The sequence below is a fragment of the Stylophora pistillata genome, chromosome 10, assembly GCF_964205215.1.
Source record: "Stylophora pistillata chromosome 10, jaStyPist1.2, whole genome shotgun sequence".
NCBI classification, from domain to species: Eukaryota; Metazoa; Cnidaria; class Anthozoa; order Scleractinia; family Pocilloporidae; genus Stylophora; species Stylophora pistillata.
Window position 1 is genome coordinate 8,082,048 of NC_142528.1, and position 19,765 is coordinate 8,101,812.

Consider the following 19,765-nt stretch of genomic DNA (forward strand, 5'->3'; position numbering starts at 1 on the left):
AACGTAATAACCAGCCTAGTTATTAAAATTACTACATGCAGATATCTACTTACCTAACCGCAAAATAACATCGGGAACATATCTTTGTATCGACCCAAAAACTTCCATGTAAACAATAGAGAAATCAAACATTGACAGAACTTTTAATAACATTTAATTTAACAGGAAAACATCAGTTATGTCTTCAAGAATGTAGGTGTATGAATTCACATTCATGCTAATGCTTACAATAATATTTACACTGCATTGATCATATTCAAGAGAAAGTGATTCCCATAATGGGCGTGAAAGTCATTCAGCTGTTTGCTTTACAACATTATTGATATTGCTAGGTTGTAACGGTGAAGATATTGGAGGTAAACTTCATTACCTTGCAGTACAATTACTCTATGAATATAAGAATAAATGCCGCGAACTTGTAGTTCTGTGTTGATTGTTCAAATGTTGTGCATGAATTGTCTGATACTCACCTCTCCGAGGATTTGATTTCTATGCAACCTGCAATGTGTGCCAGACAAAAACTAAATTTATGAGGCATTCAACATTTCAAAGTAAAATCCTTCAACAAAACCTACACTTATTGTCCATGCTTTTGGCTCCGACGATCGCGCTCTAAGAGAGTGCTCTAAACTAGTTGCCAGACCCTTTTAGTTCCCTTTACTCCGCCATTTTGAATTCTCAGGCGGGTTACCGCTGTACACCCGTTCCCCATTCGCCGTTCCCCGTTCCCCATTCTCAGTTTTAGTAACATCCTTCCAAAAGCCAGATTTTCAGTCGATTATTTTGTATTGCACATAGTTAAATAACAGGTTACTTTTGACCTATTTTTAATCTTGTTAGAAGAAGGTCGGATAAATTCAATTACGTTGTGTAAATAAATGATCAAGAATTGCTCAAATTGCTGTCAAATTATGTATTGATGTTGTTTTTCAAGATTTAGTAGTTTTTATCGGTCCAAGTGTTTTCAATTCGTGGCGGGACGCTCCGAGGTTCGTCTGAAATTTTGAGCTTCGAAAGCGGCAATTGGACGAAATTCAGCTTTTGTCGATTTTCTCGAAAAGAAATCGATATTCAGCCAAACGAAGTATTGAGTGCTTTGTTTCACCATAAGGCCTACCTAACTTGAGAATATGGGCCGAATCGATTTTTCGGCTGTTGTCACCACATTTTGAAAATGTTCGATTTTTGACAACATTTCCTCTTAACATCAAGCGCCTGTTTTCGGTCTTGAGACTCGATGAATATTCTGGTGATTGCACAGTTAATGGTCTCTCAGGGTACTTAAGCTTGAGAAACATCTCTTTCAGGTTGTCACATTCGGTAGCGAAGAGGTCAGATGAAGATGAGAGTCGATGTGCACGATTTAACGTAGTCGTTAGAAGAGATCGTTTATACCTATTGTCCAAGATAAGGGTGTCTAAGAACTTAACCGGCGTATAAGAACCAGTCAAGTTTCCCTCCGAACCGACTATCGACATGAAAATCGCTAAGAACTAAAGAAAAAAGCCGAAAGTGACGATCCAGACCTAGTTAAGAAAATAAGGTTAAGGTATTAGCAACAAAAACAACTTCATCGTTGACCGCTTTTTGCTGATTTAATAATACTAAGACATAAGTGGAAACACTCTTTCAAGTGCATTAACAAAAATTTCCATTATTGAAAAACCTATCACGCAAATCTTGAGCAAACTACTTGCTGGCTACAACCCACATGAATGGGGGAAAAACGGTGGGCGGGGGCCCGGGAAAATACTGGGTGCAAGGTTACCGTAGGGATAAAGGGGTTACCGTAGGGATAAAGGGGTTACCGTAGGGATAAAGGGGATACGAAGACAAAAGAGGAAAGGGTGGCTACTGGGACTCTAATGATGGCGGGAAATGTAAGAGTAATACAAAAATGTGAGCATTTGTTAATCAGTAATCTGCAGTTTTTAGTATAATGAGCATGAGACGAGAGTCGAAGTTGTAAGATGCGGGACAGCCGGATGTGGGAAGCGGGAGATCATCACTGAACTCCCTTTCTCGCAAAACCCCTCCCCCCTCCCCTCCCCCTCCCCTCCCCTCCCCCTCCCTTCCTCCTCCCCCTCCCCTTCCCCTCCCCCACAGACAGGTACATCACTCTGGTTCACATTCCTACTATGTTCTCGGTGTATCAAAGTTAGGTGAAAGCATAAAAAATCCATTTCACATCTCTTCTGATCTTCTATTTCAGACAGGTATGGGTTCAGAAGAACAGATTACCCGCTTTGGAATATTAAATAAAACCATTACTATCCATCACCTAAATGAACAAGTTCGGTCCTTGTGCATAATTCCAGCGTATCATCCCTAGCGGAAGAGTCAAGATTGTGATCATTTTTTCGCAAGTTTTCTTTGCCAAAACAATCTCCCAAATGTTTCTCTTCAACAGAACTAGTACCGCAATACAAACCAACAGTTTCGTCGCCTAACAACTTTTGATTTTCTGTTTCTTTTTGTCCTTTTTCGTTTCCAATATTACCAAAATGCAGTCCAGCTTTGTCATCTTCGTCACTTTCGTATCCATTCTCGGCATCATCATCTGCTACATCGTCCCCATCTTCGTCGTCATCGTTAGCATCATCACTGACGTCACTGTTACTGCCATTTGACTCACTTTCACTGTGGAGAAAGGATTAATTGAATTTGTCTCAAGAAAATGCCGATTCTGATTTCAAAACTAAATTATAAAAGCTTTTTTTGAAACTCGAGTCAACAAACCTCAGAACAGGCCGGTTTGGGTTAAAATGTTCCTTAGTCATATCAATGTCCATCAAATCTGGAATTAAAGTGAGAAACACATTTGATGATATATGATTTCTGTGCCAATGAATGAGACCTTCGTTACAGCATTAAAAAAATATTATTCCCTTGGTTCAGGCCACTTAAGTTACTGATTGCAGTTCTTTTTAACTTCAATATTTGTTTTATCCCTTTGTCAATCTGCACTCCAGTTTGGTAACCATCTCGTCTTTAGGTTTTACTAAAACTTTACAGTTGCAAGTGAAACACACAAGTTTGCCAATCACCATACAATAGCAAGATCAATGTGTGCATTTGCCAAATTTCCCTAACAGTTTCAATACACTTTTCAATACACACTTGACTCTGATGATGACTTCCGCACAGGTTGTCGAAACGTCAGTCACTACCACCGACAACAGTCCTTCCAGGACTACACTCACCCGGACGATCACACTACACTTTCACAGTTTCAATACAGTGACATGTACAAATGTAGTGAGCATTCATTAACCTGTTAAACCCAACGAGCGACCAGCATCTAATTTCTCCTTACAGAAATACTGCTAGATCATTAATTAACGTCATGAGAATAAAGGAATTGATCACCAACCAAAGAAGCTTTGATTGTTAAACAAATTCTCCTTGTTGGTACCAAAGGGAATGTATAGAGGATTATGGAGAAAATGGATACTGATGTTAAAGTGTATTCAATTTAGGTAGAAGTTGTTACCTTGATTGAACACTAATTTCTCTTGACCAATTTGTATAGGTAATCACATGATTTCGAGTGCAATTTGGAATAAATAAGCACTTTTAAATTTTTTCAAAGACTAACAAAATTGCATGAGCCGTAGGGTGAGTGCAATTTGTGGTCTTTGAAAAGATTTAAAAGTGCTTATTTATTCCAAATTGCACGAAAAAATCATGTGATTATGTCTTAATAATATACATGAAAAAATACGAGGTAGCTTCTCATAACTACGCAGAAGAAAAGCGCGCGCATCACGTGCAAAAATAATTCATTCAAACCCTGCAAGTGACATTGACCTTCACATTGACCTTGACATTGACATTGACCAATCATTCTGACCAATCAGAATGTCCAGTGTGTTTCTTTCTTTCTCTGAATTAACTCTCTTCTGCACTGAATTAACTGAAAACTGCATTCATCTTAACCAATCAGAACTGAGAAATTTTTTCCTGTATATTATTAACAAGGAAATGTGAAGCAGCTAGAGGGGAGAATTAGCAATCAGATTTTGGGAGTTGAAAGGTAAAACCAGTGAAAAACCTTGTGATGATTCTGCATTTTGTTCTTCTTTCATTTCTTCCAGCCATTTATCTTGAACTTCTACAACATCTTTGCTGGATGAACAAGCAGCATACCGGTCCAACAGAGATCTAACAATTTCACAACAACAGAGGATCAAAGATCATTTACAGCTTATTAAATTCCAAGGCCAAGCCTAATGGACTGAAATCAAGAAGAGATTGGCTGGATAGAATGCCACTTTCTTGTGAATAAAAAGCAGAGAAAAGTTCACTAGCAATGAAAACATCATTACCTTTCAGATGTAGAGAAAGAAAGAGTTAACAAGTAACTTTATTTAGTGAGGTTGAATTTATAAACATAACTGAGGTTTTGATTGAAATCCATCTAGTATAATTAATGATTTTTAACCAAAGTGGGATGAATAGTGATGGTTATTAATCAAGCTAATTGCCCTAGTTCATTCCTCACAGAAACCAAAGACTTAAAAAATCGTCAGATATGTAACTCTTGACATGTGATTTTGTCTCTCCAGCTGCTCAAAGGTGAATAGTACTTACTAATCACTTGCAGACTAGCTAGCCAATCAGTAACATGCAAAAGCACTATTCACCAGTGTGGTATACATATATCTTATAAGACATTTTGTTGTGCAGTATTGCTGAGTATTTATACGAGTTGTGCCGTATTTTAACGAGCCCCTAGGGTGAGTCAAATTACAAACAACAAAACGTCTAATAAGAGATTCATCATCCAACACTCCAAATTGTTATTTCAGTGCGGGCGAATTTCGTGGATATTTCTGGAGTACAAATCTCGCATGATATTTTTACTCATTGTTGTGCTTCGCGGATTTAAGTCAGACGAAAAACTACAACTCAATACAAACTCAACGTCTATATTTTCAACATGGCGGTTCTAAAATCTACAAGGTATGCACATGGCATGCGTGCGCATATGTGACAGATACCGCGGGCCGGCATGCCCGACATAGCATTCCTCCCCCCCAAAATTCAGAACTAATCTAAAATATATGAGTTCAGTCCAGTTCAGTTCATAGGTTTAGTTTTTCAGGGGGTTTCCGCAGCCGACGGGGATAGCGCTTAGGTGGTGGTGTTGCTGAACTACTAGTCGTGATCTCGTTCTGGTTGCCAGGAGAGTTGGTCGGTAGGTTGGTCACATCTATGTCTATGGTTGGTAATTTCTCCATATCATTCGCAGAAGGAGGTTGTGGTTCTTCACTTCCGACGCTGCATGTCGCCGGTGGAATTCCTACTAACACATCTGGGTCTAGGTGTGGGGTGTAGTACTCCTTATTAACGCTTGGAGTTACTGCAGTCTCCTTGAGTTGATCGATATGTCGTCGCCATAATGTATTGGGTCCGACTCTGACTTCGTAGGATAAGGGTATTGTATTGTATTGTAATCTTTATTTAGACACGATCAATTCATCAGCCTATAAAAATACATATCACATACGCTAAGATATTTAAAATTAAAACTACATACTATAACACTAAAGCTGTTTTCCGTGAATGCCGTGCGTTAAACTTTAAAAATGTCATTGATCTTACGTTTAAATAACCCCAGAGACTCTGTGTTCCTTATATCGCGTGGTAAACTGTTCCATAATGTGTTCCATAATGTGGTCCAGGGTGAGCTGTGATGATACCAGGAACCCACTTATCTCCGGTTCGGTAGTTTCGGGCAACGACAGCTTGACCTATGGGTAACTGACGGGTAGGGTTGTGGCTGGATCGTAACTCTTGGTCGTGCTGCTTTTCTTGCACTCGCTTCCGTATGTTAGGCTTCAGTATGTCGAGTTTCGTTCTTAGGTTTCTTCCCATGAGGAGTACCGCTGGTGCCTCTCCAGTCAGCGCACGTGGTGTCGTTCTGTAGGTTAGCAAGAAGTTTGTCAACTTCCAGGAGAGGGTTTTCTTCTCAGTCAGTGCTGCGCGTAGAGCTTGCTTGAATGTCTGTACAAAACGTTCAGCGCTTCCATTTGTAGCTGGGTGATACGGCGCTGACCTTCTGTGTTTGATACCATTATTCCTCATGAATGTTCTGAATTCGTCTGATGTGAATTGTGGGCCATTATCACTGACCAGTTGTTGCGGTAATCCGTGTGTCGCAAACAGCTTTCTTAGTTCCTCAATTGTTCTTGCAGCGTTTGTAGTAGTCATTGGTATTACTTCGGGCCACTTTGAGCGGCTATCCGCGACAATGAGAAACATTGTTCCCAAGAATGGTCCCGCAAAATCTATGTGGATACGTTGCCATGGGCGTGCTGGCCACTCCCATGTATGAAGTGGGGCGGTCTTAGGATTGTTCTGGGTGAGTTGACAGCCAGTGCATCCTTTTGATGTTTGTTCGACTTCCTTGTCCATTCCTGGCCACCAAATGTAGCCCCTAGCCAACGCCTTCATCCTTACGATTCCGGGGTGGCCTTCATGGAGTTGTTCTAACAATTGTGCCCGGTACTTAGGTGGAATTATCACTCGAGAGCCCCACATAAGGCAACCATCCTGTAATGTAAGTTCATCCTTCCTTCTGTAGAATGGTTCCAATTCTTTTTTACTGACTGTTGGCCACCCTTGTCTCGTGTGTTCTACCACACATGATAATACCGGATCTCTCTGGGTTGCTTGACAAATCATATCTGCATTGACTGGCAGCACTTTGAGCTGTGACACATGAAAAATTTCCGCTGGATCAGCTACTTCCTTGCTGTACGCCTTTTTCAAGGGTAGGCGTGATAGTCCATCCGCGTTTCCATGTTGGGTGGTGTTTTTGTACTCAATGCTGTACTTGAATCCTGCTAGGAACAATGCGTAGCGTTGTAAACGGGCAACTGTCATGGCTGGTATCCCTTAGTTGGGGTTAAGAATTGAGGTCAGAGGCTCACGATCTGTGACCAGCGTGAAATGGCGGCCGAATAGGTATAGGTGGAATTTCTTGACTCCCCAAACCAAGGCTAAGGCTTCTTTGTCAGTCTGGGAGTAGTTTCCTTTCTGCCTTCGTAAGGGTACGTGACGCGAAGGTTATGGGTCGTTCTGAGCCGTCTTCTATCACATGCGATAGTACGGCCCCGACTCCGACTTGTGAGGCGTCGCATGCTAGTTTCAATGGTCGTTTTGGATCATGGTGGGTAAGTACCATATCTGATGCTATGAGTTTCTTCACCGAGGAAAAGGCTTCCTCACACTCTGCGGACCACTTCCACGGCTTGCCTTGTTCTAAGAGCCCTTTTAGGGGGTTGAGGGTGGTTGCGAGGTTGGGTAAGAACTTATGGTAATAGTTTACCAATCCCAAAAATGAGCGGACTTGTTGAACGTTCTCTGGCCTTACGGCATTGACGACGGCATCAACTTTCTCTTGGCTCTTGTGTAGTCCGTATTGGTCCACTTCGTGTCCGCAGTAGGTGATCTTCGTCTGGAAAAACTCGCATTTCTCGCGATTTGTTCTTAGGCCATGTTCCTTTAACCTCTTCAGTGTTTCCTCCAGGTGGGCGAGATGCTCTTCGTCATCTTTTCCTGTGATTATCATACCGTCTAAGATGCAGCTTGTTCCTTCTAAGATTTGATCCATTGATCTCTGCCAAATGGCTGGGGCTGACGTTATCCCAAATACCAGGCGATTCTATCGGTACAGTCCTTGATGGGTGTTTGACTGTCAGGTACTCTTGTGACTCTTCCTCCACCTCCATCTGATGGTATGCCTGTCTAAGGTCCATTTTGGTGAACTTCTTCTCCCCCTCCCCACCCCCCCCTCCATCTGATGGTATGCCTGTCTAAGGTCCATTTTGGTGAACTTCTTCTCCTCCTCCCCACCCCCCCCTCCATCTGATGGTATGCCTGTCTAAGGTCCATTTTGGTGAACTTCTTCTCCTCCTCCCCACCCCCCCCTCCATCTGATGGTATGCCTGTCTAAGGTCCATTTTGGTGAACTTCTTCTCCTCCTCCCCACCCCCCCCTCCATCTGATGGTATGCCTGTCTAAGGTCGATTTTGGTGAACTTCTTCTCCTCCTCCCCACCCCCCCCTCCATCTGATGGTATGCCTGTCTAAGGTCCATTTTGGTGAACTTCTTCTCCTCCTCCCCACCCCCCCCTCCATCTGATGGTATGCCTGTCTAAGGTCGATTTTGGTGAACTTCTTCTCCTCCTCCCCACCCCCCCCTCCATCTGATGGTATGCCTGTCTAAGGTCGATTTTGGTGAACTTCTTCTCCTCCTCCCCACCCCCCCCTCCATCTGATGGTATGCCTGTCTAAGGTCCATTTTGGTGAACTTCTTCTCCTCCTCCCCACCCCCCCCTCCATCTGATGGTATGCCTGTCTAAGGTCGATTTTGGTGAACTTCTTCTCCTCCTCCCCACCCCCCCCTCCATCTGATGGTATGCCTGTCTAAGGTCCATTTTGGTGAACTTCTTCTCCTCCTCCCCACCCCCCCCTCCATCTGATGGTATGCCTGTCTAAGGTCCATTTTGGTGAACTTCTTCTCCTCCTCCCCACCCCCCCCTCCATCTGATGGTATGCCTGTCTAAGGTCGATTTTGGTGAACTTCTTCTCCCCCTCCCCCCCCCCCCCGCCGCCAGCTTGTGGTTCTAAATGGCGAATTTGAGCGATTTGGTAGATTTTGCGTTGACTGTTACTTTACTGTACTGATTTTTCGTTGACTGTTACTATACTGTTACTGTACTGTATATTTTCTCATAACATAAAGTAACAGTCAACGCAAAATCTACCAAATCGCTCAAATTCGCCATTTAGAACCAGACAATACACAGCAAGTGAGGTAGGTTTACATTTATTTTGAGCCTTAACATAGACATTCCTTGATATAACTTTACGATATTACGACTCTTCAATATTCTCCCATACATTTCTTTATATTTCGAACAAACGACCAGACACGCCGCTTGTGTGGGCTCCCTGCGCCCTGTGACTCAACCTTTGTATTTTCAACATGGCGGTTCTAAAATCTACAAGGTACGCACATGGCATGCGTGCGCATATGTGACAGATACCGCGGGCCGCCATGCCCGACATAGCACTCATCTCGCGCATTAATTGTACTCTACGAAGCACAGTTGGATGACAGAGCTGAATAATGAAATGTTACGTCAGAGGGTATGCGGTCAATAACGCGGGCTCAAGTGTCCTAGGTCTAAAATTTGCGAAATTAGCGGAAAATAACATGGGCTGACTTTCAAAACCGAGGAACTCTGTTTTCGTCGCAGGCATTTTCCTAATTCCAGAGTTCTTAAGCAGAAAATTAATTTTTGAAAATTTTTTGGGGGTGTACCAAGTTTTTGGAGGTTGTTCTGTAAAAGAAAAGCGGCAAGGAAATTTCTAAAGCAACAGAAGCAACAGAATAGGAAATCAACCATGCGAACGACTCAAAATCCGTGTTTCCGCGGCAAAACCTAGCGCATGCGTATACGTTAGTCAGCTTTGTCCAGTTGGATAATAATAATCATTACTGAACTGTGGTGATTAGAGTAAAAAGAATGACATAAATTTTTTCAGTCAATGAATGTAACACAGGAAATAACTTTGTAAAAGGAGACTCTTGTTATGGTTTTCCTTGGACATCCGACAGCCTGTTATTATTTACCCAAATTTAGTTTTCCTGAGAAGAAAAAATCTAAAATTTCAAGATATTCCATATAGACCTATAACCCACACAAAACCCTGCGTTAGTTCTGAAGATTCCCTGAGTATCTGGATTCTAAAATTCTTCATTGACACCATAATTGCGATGCCAATAAAAATGATTGCACTTCCTGTACCTGTTCAATGCATGAAATGACGTCCCCCACTTGAAACGTTTTAACAATGTTGAGCCAAGATCTTGTTGACCTGTAGTAATAATAATAACAAAAATGTGTTTTTAATCTTACCATTTCCCTTCTCCAAAATAACACTCAAATTTTAAATATGATTTTGCAACAGAATCAGTAAAATCACTCTGGCGAGGAAAATGAAAAACAGTCTAGGGAATTCCAGTAAACTGATAGTAGGATGACTAACCTGGTGTGTCACTGGAGAAAGTGCTTTATTAATCTTTGAGCCCTAACAGTGATCAGCATCTAACTTCTCATTACAATGTAAAAGGAGGGGGGGGGGGAAGTTTCAATCCCATTTTGCACAAAATTGTTTTAGAAATTTTCTTATGTCACATATATTCATGGGTAACTTCAAATCTTTCTTCTTGTGTACACAGTTTCAAGTAAATATTGAGGTTTTCATGAAATGAAAGAAGAAATTCATGGGTAATGTATAATTCCAGAGGTAAATAATGCCTCATGCTGGTTTATAAGTTCACTGATTCACTTCTCATATTTGCCTTTCTATAAAATTCACGAATCACATTTTAATTTCGGCCTTAATCATGCTTCACTCATAAACCCATTGTCATCCTCACATTAAGGTCTGGACAAGAAAGGAAATGAAAACCAACTAAAGAAGTTCTTGATCATTTAACAAATTCTCCTTGTAAGTACCTTAGGAAATTTATGATGAACAGTATGGAGAATATGCTTACTGATTTAGGGCTTAAAGGTTTTATTACTAAAACATTATCATTTTAAAACTGTGAAAAGTGCAATTTATGAAGAGTATTTTATTTTTTACCAGTAATGTACAACGTGGCAGCAAATGCTTCTACACAGGACAATTTACAGGGCTTCCCATAGTTGATGGGATTCGCGGCAATTAAGTATGGTAACAGGCGCATGTGACATCCTCTCATTCTTCCAAATGGTGTGCTCTCCAATTTGGCCCATGAACAGTCAATAACAGCTATCCCATGATCCATAACAAGGGTGTGGTCCTGGGGTGAGACACACTGCCTTCCCAAAGGACTCAAAATCAGACCATTGAACCTCTGAGAGATTTTAAGTGTTTTCACAAAGCCAAGTCTTGAAAGCTTTCTGCCTGAACACTTCTTAGGATCACAGTGCTCCAAATCCTAAAATATGATTGATTAGTTGACTTTGACAAACAGAACCAGTGAAAGCTGGGTTCATCATCCTCTAAAAAAGTCAAATGACTCAACTTAATCTATGATGTTCGAGACACATTTCAAGACAATCCAATGCCTGGAAGTGTCTCAAAGCTTGAAATTACATGACTGAATGTCACTCTAAAGTTTAAATAATTTATTAAATTAGCTGATCCTTCTTGCTTACCCACATGGCCAAAGGAAAAGGGAATCCTCTGCCATAGTCCTTTTTCTTACCATCGTCTGAAAGAAATACGAACAAAAAAATAATATACATTTTTTGCCTTAACTCTGTAGTTTAGATGGACATTCACCAAAAATACATCAGATGTAAAGGTCTCAGGTTTGGCTCTAATTGTTCATTGGTCATGACAATTTGGGAACAAATAAGCTCTGAACTAACAAATTATATTTGTTTAAAAACTCTACAAAATGATGAATCTTGATTATGTGCTGATATTAAGTTCAATCAATGTCACCTTAAAAAAGGCTGCTGAGCTTGTGGTTGATCCTTCCAAAAAGGAAAATCTCCTTGTCATTCCCATTCCTTTTTTTTTTTTCAAGTAAAAAGGTTGTGAGAAGACAAAGAATACCAACCAGGTCATACTACTTCCATTGAAAAAAAAATCATCTGAACCAAAGTTGTCAGAAGTGTATGGAAGACAGCATGGGGATGTGAAATTCAGATCTTAGATGTGAAAGAGAGTCAACTATGAGGCACAGAATGCTGACCAAGGTGTTAAGTGTCACCATGGTAACATCAACAGTTGCCATAAAACATCACTCTGCCCGCAATTGTATTGCATAATGGACAAGTGATCTTGAATTGTTTTGCTATTTGATTAGAAAAGTGAATGTCAAACACCAATACCCATAGATACCTCTTCAATATTCACCGCATTAAATCATGATGAAAATTGCTGCATAGACTTGTTCCCTACTCTTCAAAGCATGCCAACCAGGTTTATCTCACTGAGTTCATGCCATAAAATCAACACTAAAAAGGATCTATGAGAACCATTGACCAGTAACTCCTAAGGGTGACTAGAATCTAATTTCTCCTTACAACATCACCTCTGAGTAACAAATTAAAGTAAGGAAATAAAAAAGGAAATAATCATTGACTAAAGGAGTTCTTGATTGTTAAACAGATTCTTCTTGTCAGTAACTTAGGAAACTTATGGAGAACAGTATAGGGATTATAATAATAATAATAATAATAATAACAATAAACTTTATTAATGTGTCAAATCAACAGCAGTTTCCCACTAAATAAGGACACCTAAACTAAACTAATCTAATATATATAAAATGCATAAAATATGCAATCCTACCCCGCATAGTTGACCCTATATATACGTACTACCCTACCCTGTGTAATTAAAATTACCTAAAAGATTAGAAATACAATACTGATAATATAAAATATTAAGATTTACATCAAAATACAGTTCTTTCAATCGTCCGAGGAGATTAAACTTTGTATATCTAATGTATTTGAAGCAATTTTAAATTCTTGTAGCGTTTTTAGTGTTCTTGTTTTTCCATCTAACTTAGACCAGATTACTAGACCGATTACTGGATATTTTTACTGATGTTAAGGTGTAAAGGGTTAACTCTATCAATCCCATGATCTCGTTAGTAACTCTCCTCGCAGTCTGCCATACAGTTCTTATAATGTTACTTTAGAGAATTTTGAATTGGATCAACTAATAATCTCCTGGCTCCGGTTGTTCAAAGGGCGGATAACGCTATCCAGCGGATACATCGCTATCCAGCGGATAAGTGTTACCAAAACGTACTGCGCTCTCCACCGGACAGAGATTTATCCAGTGTAGAGCGTTATCCATCCTTTGAACAACTGGGGCCTGGTTGATATTTTCCTTTAATTTTATCACTTGTCTGCTTGATATTGTATTGATATTGTAAGGAGAAATTCTGTCTTGGTCACTCATGGGAGTTAAAAGGATTAAGTAAGCTTAAGTACGCTAGCTAGAAATATACCTTGTGTATCCTTCTCGTCGCCATCAAAGTCTCCTGTTCCATTCCAAGCAACTTCAAACCTAGAACTCTTACTGAGTTTATGGCGAGGCGTAGCCACTTTAGTTTTCCCTCTATGTTTTCCCATACCCACCTCAAATTTTACCCAACAGTTTTGATAAAGACAATGTGCAATCATCGAAAGACTTCTACCTCCATCTTGGATAATACTTATGGAAATTTCTCCCAATCAGCGAAACACTCCTACCCAAGTTCTCACGGTAACCACGGATTAAAGGCTTGCGTTACTAACCCACGGAAGGTTCGTTTTCGGTTAGGACTAACTTCGATTCTTCCACATTCTTGTACGGATTCTAATCGGCCAAGAGGTAATCATGTATTTTACATTTAGCTATTAGTTTTCTCTGACAAAGTACAGTGTTTTTGTAGCTGTGTTACCTTCACGAAGAGGTTTAAAATTCCATGCTAATTTTTCAAGGAGTGACGAATGAAGTCCTTTCGACTTCAGCACTTTGTTGACGAAACAAAGACGTTTGTTACTGAAGCTATCACATCGATTGGGGTAGAGAGCTCATTGACACGCTTTTAGTATGATCTGTATTTATTTTAGTGCATTCACACGATCAAACAAAACGAAATACAAATCGTTCGATAGATGGTCGCATTTCAAAATTTGAGAAGGACACGCCGAGGTATTTCTTTTCACGTGACGTTGCGTTGGAACAAGATACCTGTTTCGATACAGATTTTGATATCAGATGCTATACAATCCTTTTTTTTAACCGTCTGTGACCTGCTAAGTGTTTATGGGTAATGCATTAAACCAAAGCAAGTGCGCTCTAAAAGGATTGGAGTCTGTAAATGGAACAAATAAGCGCATCTGGGCATAAAATGAAAATTGTAATTTACACTCCCGGGTTTGCTGAAACACTCCCAGATGTTTTTTGCGTCTTTAAACCTGACCACTACCATAGACACAGTACTTCACATTTCTTTAAAACGTTGGATACATTTCGGTCGAAATCCCATCGTTTTTCAGTAAAAAAACGAAACTTTCCAAATTAGCACGACAAGTATTACCATATTCAAAATTTCGAAGGCGGAAAACATTTTCAATGCAAATTTACGTTTGCTGTCATAGAACGGAAAACATTGCCTGTCAATATTTTCGATGTTCGCTCAATTATGATCTTCTAGAAACCAGAATTGGCTAAGAACAAGTTCTTTCTACCGATGGAGCACGTTCGCGTACGTGCTTTTTGTCGTAAAAAGTTGCCTTCAAACCAATGTTCCTACGCATGGTTAAACATTGATATCCCAAGAATTTGCATTCAGGATCCGGTGTTTCCATGTCACTGGTTTATCAAATGTCGGTCAGTAGTTTCAAATACCATTTATTGACGTTTCTTTGTCGCACTGGTGGACGAATACGGGTATCGAAAAGAATGGTGTTAAAGTAGCTATTATTTATATGCTAGGTAGTCTGCAAACTAAATGAAATCGTCATGTTTTTTCAAGGATTTTCGTCACTGTTGTCTCCCATTGTCTTCTTTGTTTGTCGCAACTTTCTTTAAAGCCAGTTGCCGAAGTTTGGGCTTCTATTTCTTGTGGGACGATGTAAATGAGATGATGATTGACCTTGTCTCTTAAGCCATAGAGATTAATTTCAGAAAAATGCAAATCATCTACAAAGCTTAGTTTTCAGGAAAAACATTTCAATAACATTACAAGAATTAAAGCTATTGGACGTTGCGCGCGGTGTAGCAGCTGAGATACTTATCGCGAAATGAACGTTAGCGATATTGATCGAAAAGTATTGCGCCCTGTAGTTTTCGAGTAAATTGGTAAATTCAAATCCGTACAATTATCTTTTTAGAAGCCCTACTGAGTAGAAAGATTACTTTATGCCAATTTCCTCCCTAAGACTAACCCTCATTGCATGATTGTAACTAAATGTGAATAACTTGAAAGAATCAAAAATAAAAACATAGAGGCAAAATTAATTAACGAAGTCGAAACACGATAAAACAGTGTCAAACAAAGAAAAATTTTGGATTGATACAAGATCCACTTTCATTTTTCTCCATAACGTTTCCAGAATTGCGGGAAGTTAGGTTACATACAGAATGGAACGAGATATTTACATCTCAAAACCATGAGTTGCTTTTGTAGCTGAAAGAGTATCGTACTTTGAACCGAATTTCAATGTGATATGTTTATCATAGGTGAAAGGGTGTTGTGTATTGTTTTGCCAGCCAGATTTGATAGAAAAAGGTCAACTTACGAACGTTCAAAATCTACGGTATTGTTTATTTTACAAACTTGTGATTTTCAATGTCTCATTTTCCATCAACTTGAGGAACGATGTTCTTAACAAAAGCCTCGCTCTTCATTAGGAAAGGTAGTGTTTTAAAGAGAAATTAGAGTACAAACAGATTATAAAAGCTTAAGCGTTTCTCTGACAGCAAACGGTTGACACTCCATGTCATATTTTGCTTTCACATGCTAGTTAAAGTGATTGGGCCGGTCATTTACAGGTCTGACCCAAACCGCGGTTTTTATTTTACACAAACAGTGGGCATCAGGAATTCCCTATAAGAGGGTTTCTTTAATAGAATAAATTTCCTTGCACTATTAGCTTTTGACCCTCTTGACAGTGTTCGCAAAAATAAATATTGAAATAAAAGGTACGGCTAAATGAAAGATGGCTTAGAATGCGGTTTTGTTGGACAACCGCTGAACTGCTTGTTTGAATAGTCGGCCCAAAGTGCTTAAGTGTGAAAACCTAAAACGACCCACAGTTAATGTACAGTTTTTCCATGAATCTTAGTACTGTATACTGTAAACTTCATTATAGTTAAGGATATTTAAACTGTAAAATTTTTTTGGAACATTTCTCTTCCGATTCAGCGAGTGAGTCAATCTTGGAACATGTCTTCTGAGAAACCTGGCGCTGGATATAACTACATGACCGAGGAACAGGGGGCTGCAGTCCCCCCTCCTTATGGTATGCAACCCGCCCAACCAGGGTACCCTCCCGCCCAACCAGGGTACCCTCCCGCCCAACCAGGGTACCCTCCCGCCCAACCAGGGTACCCTCAACCAGTCATGACCCAGCCTGCCCCCATGCAAACCACTAACACAACTGTTGTGGTCACGCAACCGGCTGGAGTGATTCTTCAACAAGGGATGCGTGACTGGAACTCTGGTCTGTGCGGATGTTTTGAGGACTGCTACTCTCGTAAGTAACTGCTTGACTACTGCGTTTACGCAAGTCGGAAAGAAACTGAAATAGATCCAGGACACTAGCTGGATTCAGATAGGTGTCTTCGCGATCTCGACGCGATGCTAAGGAAAATTCAAGTTCGTTCTGGTCTGGGAGCTTTTTCACCACATCAAAAAACGTAATAAGCAAGTGCGTACACGCAATTGAAATTGAATGAAACTGAGAAGGATTTTTTTTAAAAATAATTTATCTGATTTTCTTCCTTACAGTTTGCATGGGGTTGTTTTGTCCATGTATTTTACTCTGTGATGTGTCCCAGAGAATGGGTGAAGGTTGTTGCTTTCCGACCTGTTGTCCTGGAGCACTGGTGGGACTCAGGATTAAACTCAGGGCTCAGCAGAACATTCAGGTTTGTTTGTTTATATAAGACCGATCCTGTAACGTCTCAATCACAGAAAGCCCCTCTTTCCCTGCTCAATCCGATAGGTGAGTGAAAAGAAATCGGCGAAAGGAAAATAAAGTGTCGGAGATTTCCGCGCTTAAACGAAATTTTTGTGTTTACGTTAACTTGTTACTCGTGCAACGGGTTAAACTACAAAAAGGAACGACTTTAAGTCTGCACAACGTCTCTTAAAAAAGGTCGAGGTCATTTTATGCTGTGTTTGTTAACAGAGGCTGTAGGAGACGTGACGAAAAGAGCTGAGAAGCTACTTGCTATCCCCAATTGAAGGGTCGCATTGGGGTCTATAAGAAACCGCAAAACCGTAGGAAAAAATCATCCAAAATCATAAAAAAAAATTCTATAAAAACCAAAAACCGAAAACCGCATGCAAAACTGTCAAAACCGATATATTTTCACATCCCAGTTATTAAAACCTTAATAGATCCGATACAATTGGAGCATACAGAGGTTTCGCAGCTATTCAAGATCAGAGGAGGCGCATAATTGCGCAACCGGAACCCAAATGGGAAAAACCGAACAACCACATCGGATACCAAATCCGAAACCCGTTCATTTTTTAGACGACAACCGAAAATCAAATACTGAAAAACAGAAAATCCGTAAACCGCAAGGAATACCAAAACCGAATAAAACCGAAAATCCCAATGCCCCTCTCCTTATATTTAATCCGCAGAGAAGTAGGGCAATTACTGACAGAAACGAAAACAACACTTATTTGCCTCTGATGTAACCAAATCCTTTTTTCTTCTCCTGTTTCTTTCCATCCTTTCTCGATGACCAAATGCCTTTGATAAGCCAAAAACTTCAAAATTCTTAAATAATTTTTCAGTGGCTGACCAGCATTTTTGGAACGATTTAAGATTAGTTACTTAGGTGCCCGTGTTATCAATTGCCGCAGCATTGTCAGCAGCAGTTCGTGGCAGGTGATAGAGGGAGCGTCTCTTCCACTCCTCCCTCCCCCCCTTACTCTACCCAAGGATATGATGTATATGTATAACAAATTATTTATTGGAGCTAGGGCCATAAGCCATCATCCGTTTAATGAAATTCTGCCGAAGCCTAAACCCCAGCAGTATAATTTACGTCGCAAGGTTTGCCTCCGCCCAAAGATTAACAGAACGATTCATGAACATATCTGTAAATAGACTTATTTTTGAACACAACCTGTTATAATTACATAATTTGATTTTGGCCATAGTATATTATTGTAATTTTTCATTACACAGTTTTTCGTTTATGTAACATAGGATATATATCTTTTATCTTATGGTTTATTAAAGACTTCAATCAATCAATCAATCAATCATGGGTGGGGCACCATGATACCAATCTTTTTAACAAAGATCTATCTTTTAACACTATGATTGAACGATTTCAGTTCGTTAAGTAACTTAGATCTGTTACTCGAAACCACAAATAGAATTGTATCAAACTTATGGCATAATTCAAAGATCGATGTTGCATTTAAAAGTGCAACTGTCATATTTAACTCTATCTCTTCTCCAGAACTCCTAGTTTACTTACGAACAACGAATTCTAAACTTTTACTCCTTTCCTTCCAGGGCTCCCTGTGCAATGACTTCTGCGTGGTCCAGTGCTGTGGAGTATGCGTGCTGTGTCAGCTGTCACGTGAGCTGAACCACCTGGGAGTGCATCAGTGATTCTGTGACGTCGTTTTCCATGAAACACATTTGTATCCACTAGTTGATAGCCGAAGTACTTACATTTTATTAGGAAACACTTTTGGCATCCAATTGTTTCTTCATATTCTGATGCAAAGGTTTTTAGGTTATGTGATTAACTTTGTAGATGCAAATAGAAAATACTATTAAATATGTTAACCAAAACCTTGTTAAACTGAGGAAGATTTTGTTCCAGAAAATCGGCCAACGTTGGTTTTTTGGCTGCGCTGCATTCTAAGTAGTGAAAGGTGAATGGAAAAACAGAAATGCATACTCTTGTAATATTTTATCACCAGTTTAACAAATACCTTTAATTGCACGCCAATGAGTTACTGTTATTACTGAAAATAATTGAAGAGATAAAATAGAGTGCAGTTTACAAAACGACATTTTGAATCAGTACCCAGATTTTGTTACGTCCGATTCGAGAAAAACTTCTCAGTTTTACATGATTCTCTATGTAATAGTAGAAAGGCATACAACTCGCAGAAAGCGCACATGCAATAGCCAAGCTATATTGTTAATGAGAAAGGACTTTTTAAGAGCATAATTTCAACTGACTACGACAGTTAACACCCGCACATGCGCAAGATATGACGCACGAATCCTTGCAACAAATTCGAGCTGATGGTCCTACGCGTGAAACAACTCCAGGACAGACTGCGCCAGCTTCGTATCTTGCTTACCCGCTCTCTTGGTGGTCTCCGCTGACCCAGCGAGTAATTGGGACAGCCTATCCATGACTAGAAAATCTGTACCATTTCTTTCAAACTCATACGACAAATAAACCCGTTTGAAATCCAACCTTACAGACTTGCAGCGTGATTATTATTATTATTATTATTATCATTGTGGCCTTTACAAAGTAAATTTGTGACAAAAACAGTCGATACGAAAGAAATATCAGAAGTGTTTCAAGAAAACGCGATGAATTAAAAAAAAGCGGAGAGTTCTAGAGAACGCTTGTGGAGAAACAAGAATCTAAACAACGAAGCAGTCAAATCGTGACAAAGAGGGGCTTGAAACTACTATGGATGATATACACAAACACGACTCCACCAAACTTTCTGCGATATTCTTAGCCCCCCCTACCCCCTAATTGGCATTTAATTGGCATTCAATTTCCCATAAAGCCCCCCCCCCCCTTTTGTACTCTGTTGGCGACAGCTAATCTCCCGTCCGTTGCACCTCAAACCATAAAAATCATTCCCCCCCACCCCACCCCAGGTGATTTCAGGAGTATGTCCTAAGGTGCAATGTGCTAAGTTATTAGGAGTTACGATATTCAAAGATCTAAAATGGACTGAGCACGTAAATGAGTCGATATGAAAAGTAAATAAGCCCTTACACTTAGTG

At 40.0% G+C, this 19,765-nt stretch overlaps 2 protein-coding genes across 2 annotated transcripts; one reads left to right on the forward strand and one right to left on the reverse strand.

Annotated features, from left to right (window-relative positions):
- Positions 1 to 1,576: 1,576 nt before the first annotated feature.
- Positions 1,577 to 13,264, reverse strand: LOC111334036 (18S rRNA aminocarboxypropyltransferase). The gene is made up of 7 exons (XM_022939720.2): positions 13,042 to 13,264; positions 11,225 to 11,280; positions 10,668 to 11,004; positions 9,824 to 9,893; positions 4,055 to 4,164; positions 2,740 to 2,797; positions 1,577 to 2,640 (listed from the first exon to the last, which is right to left on the reverse strand). Exons 1-7 carry the CDS (start codon positions 13,214 to 13,216, stop codon positions 2,271 to 2,273), a joined length of 1,176 nt encoding a protein of 391 aa, XP_022795455.2. The 5' UTR covers positions 13,217 to 13,264; the 3' UTR covers positions 1,577 to 2,270.
- Positions 13,265 to 13,279: 15 nt separating this feature from the next.
- LOC111334038 (cornifelin homolog) lies at positions 13,280 to 19,218 on the forward strand. Its single transcript, XM_022939721.2, has 4 exons — positions 13,280 to 13,406; positions 15,949 to 16,279; positions 16,534 to 16,673; positions 18,290 to 19,218. Exons 2-4 carry the CDS (start codon positions 15,970 to 15,972, stop codon positions 18,386 to 18,388), a joined length of 549 nt encoding a protein of 182 aa, XP_022795456.1. The 5' UTR covers positions 13,280 to 13,406; positions 15,949 to 15,969; the 3' UTR covers positions 18,389 to 19,218.
- The last annotated feature ends 547 nt before the right edge of the window (positions 19,219 to 19,765 follow it).

What these genes read in the sequence shown, in the direction of transcription:
- LOC111334036 (XM_022939720.2), bottom strand. Translation starts at nt 13,216, where the DNA reads ATGATTGCACATTGTCTTTATCAAAACTGTTGGGTAAAATTTGAGGTG. An exon ending in CGACGAGAAGGATACACAAG is followed by an intron (nt 11,281 to 13,041) that starts GTATATTTCTAG and finishes TATTTCTTTCAG; the next exon opens with ACGATGGTAAGAAAAAGGAC. An exon ending in AAATGCAGAATCATCACAAG is followed by an intron (nt 2,798 to 4,054) that starts GTTTTTCACTGG and finishes CTTTAATTCCAG; the next exon opens with ATTTGATGGACATTGATATG.
- LOC111334038 (XM_022939721.2), top strand. Translation starts at nt 15,970, where the DNA reads ATGTCTTCTGAGAAACCTGGCGCTGGATATAACTACATGACCGAGGAA. An exon ending in TTTTGAGGACTGCTACTCTC is followed by an intron (nt 16,280 to 16,533) that starts GTAAGTAACTGC and finishes TCTTCCTTACAG; the next exon opens with TTTGCATGGGGTTGTTTTGT. An exon ending in GGGCTCAGCAGAACATTCAG is followed by an intron (nt 16,674 to 18,289) that starts GTTTGTTTGTTT and finishes CTTTCCTTCCAG; the next exon opens with GGCTCCCTGTGCAATGACTT.